Source organism: Mus pahari, chromosome 1, assembly GCF_900095145.1.
Source record: "Mus pahari chromosome 1, PAHARI_EIJ_v1.1, whole genome shotgun sequence".
In the NCBI taxonomy this organism is placed as follows: Eukaryota; Metazoa; Chordata; class Mammalia; order Rodentia; family Muridae; genus Mus; species Mus pahari.
This window is the reverse complement of record NC_034590.1, coordinates 77299895-77302177: the sequence shown is the minus strand read 5'-3', so window position 1 is coordinate 77302177 and position 2283 is coordinate 77299895. Positions and strand designations below refer to the sequence as shown.

The following is a 2283-nucleotide window of genomic DNA, read 5'->3' as shown; positions in this document are numbered from 1 at the left end:
AAAAAGAATCTATCTTCATTTCAGTGTTTTGTTGATTCTCCTGATTAAACTACTCATTAGGTTTTTATTAAAGTAACAGATTTCTTAATATCCCTTTCATATGAAACAATCTGATGCCCCCATGTGGCTAACATAAGCATCTGCTATTTTGCNGACATAAGATATCATAATGTAATATGAATACTAGCTCATTCCACACAGTTCTTAAAGTACAAATAATGACTTCAAATAGAATTGTTTCTCATGCTCTTCTCAGGATTAGTCTCCATGTGAAATTTCCATTTATACTAATTGCAATTATACTGATTAGGTGGTGATAAGCTGCCCCAGTAGATAAATGCTGGGAATTTAGTGTGAGCTAACACAGCACAGTTCTGTCTCTCTTCAAGTACATGTACAATACATGCCCTGTTCTCACAGTTGAAGCCTGGGCTAGTGAGAGGTCCTGCTATATTGTAGATGTATCCTGTAAAAGGTGTCAGTATAGAAAATAGAAGAGAGTTGCCCACTGGCACTGTAGTTTGATCCTCAGAAAATACCATTCACCTTCACAACACAGTGGCATGCACCACCCACAGTGGCACAAGATCACAAGAAAGCTAGGAAGGACAGGCTTCAATAGGACTGAGAAATAGAATTTAACCAGATACCATATAGACCAGCATACAACTCTCACCATAACCATTTGGGGTTTCAGAACATCAGCGCTCTATGTATTAATTACACCTCCTTACTTGATCAAAAGTCATTTCTGTGAGTGAGTCCTGTGTTCTGATCTGAGTCACTGCCCGGTTTGTATCTGTGGGCTTAAGGGAAATGATGATTAATATTCTGAAATTATTCTTGATGTAACTTGGTTTGGGAAAGATTTGGGGGAAAACAAACATCAGAACAAAATGAAATCCACGTTTATTTTTAATGGGCTAAATGTGGAGTGGTGTATACTAATCATGAGGTCATTTAATGTATTCTGATAGCCACTGGTTTTATTTCAGTAGGAATCACTTCAAAAAAGATGGAGCCTGGGAACCACACAATGGTAACAGAGTTCATTATTTTGGGGCTAACTGAGGACCCCACCCTTTGTTGTATCTTCTTTGTGTTGTTCCTGAGTGTCTACCTCACCACCATCTTGGGCAATGTCAGCATAATCATGTTGATCAGAAGAAGCCCTCAGCTTCACACCCCAATGTACCTCTTCCTCAGCCACTTGGCCTTTGTGGACATTGGGTACTCGAGCTCAGTNACACCTGTCATGATTGTGAGTTTCCTGAGAGAGAGAACTGCCATCCCTGTGGCTGGCTGCATAGTCCAGCTTGGCTCTGATGTGGTCTTTGGGACTGCTGAGTGCTTCCTGCTGGCTGCCATGGCCTATGATCGCTATGTGGCCATCTGCTCACCCCTGCTCTACTCCACTCTCATGTCTCCCAGGGTCTGCCTCATCTTGTTGGTTATTTCCTATGTGGGCGGATGTGTGAATTCTTCATCGTGTACCAGCTGTTTATTGAGCCTGACTTTTTGTGGACCAAATAAAGTCAATCATTTCTTCTGTGACCTTCCACCACTGGTGGAGCTTTCCTGTACCCATGCTTATGTTGCTGAAATGTCTCCTGCCATCTCAGCAGGTTCCATCATCGTCATCACCCTGTTCGTAATCATTATTTCATACGTCTACATCCTTCACTCCATCCTTAGGATGCGCTCTACTGAGGGCAGGCACAAGGCCTTCTCCACCTGCACNTCCCACCTCACTGCAGTCACCTTGTTTTATGGGACAGTTACATTTGTTTTTGTCATACCAAAGTCAAGCCACTCGCCCAACCAAATTAAAGTGGTGTCTGTGTTCTACACAGTGGTGATCCCCATGCTGAATCCCTTGATCTACAGTCTGAGGAACAAGGAGGTAAAAGAGGCCATGAGGAAATTGATGGCGAGAACCCATTCCTCATTTTGAATGAAATTCAATATAAATCTAGAAATTACTAAGCAATCATCCGGAGAACATATGTGGTAAATATATTATGTATTTATTTTACATTGTATAATGCCCATTTATCTCATATGTATGTGTTGTCCTTATGTATACAAAAGCACATATGTGTACAGGTGAATGTGCAAATGTGTGCACATATAGCTAGAAGACAGAGAACAATCACTATTGTCATTTCTCAGTATATCATCCTTCTTGATATTTTTTGACAAACTCTCTGTGGCCTAAAACTTGCTAACTAGGCTAGGCTGGTTGACCTTTTAGTCTTTCTCTCTGTATCTCCCTCTGTAATT

General features: G+C 41.2%; 1 protein-coding gene across 1 annotated transcript; it reads left to right on the top strand.

Moving 5' to 3' along the window:
• The first annotated feature begins 459 nt into the window (after nt 1-459).
• On the top strand, nt 460-1954 carry LOC110325790 (olfactory receptor 481-like). The gene is made up of 2 exons (XM_021203902.2): nt 460-511; nt 996-1954. The coding sequence occupies exons 1-2, from the start codon at nt 460-462 to the stop codon at nt 1952-1954; spliced, it is 1011 nt and encodes a 336-aa protein (XP_021059561.2).
• The last annotated feature ends 329 nt before the right edge of the window (nt 1955-2283 follow it).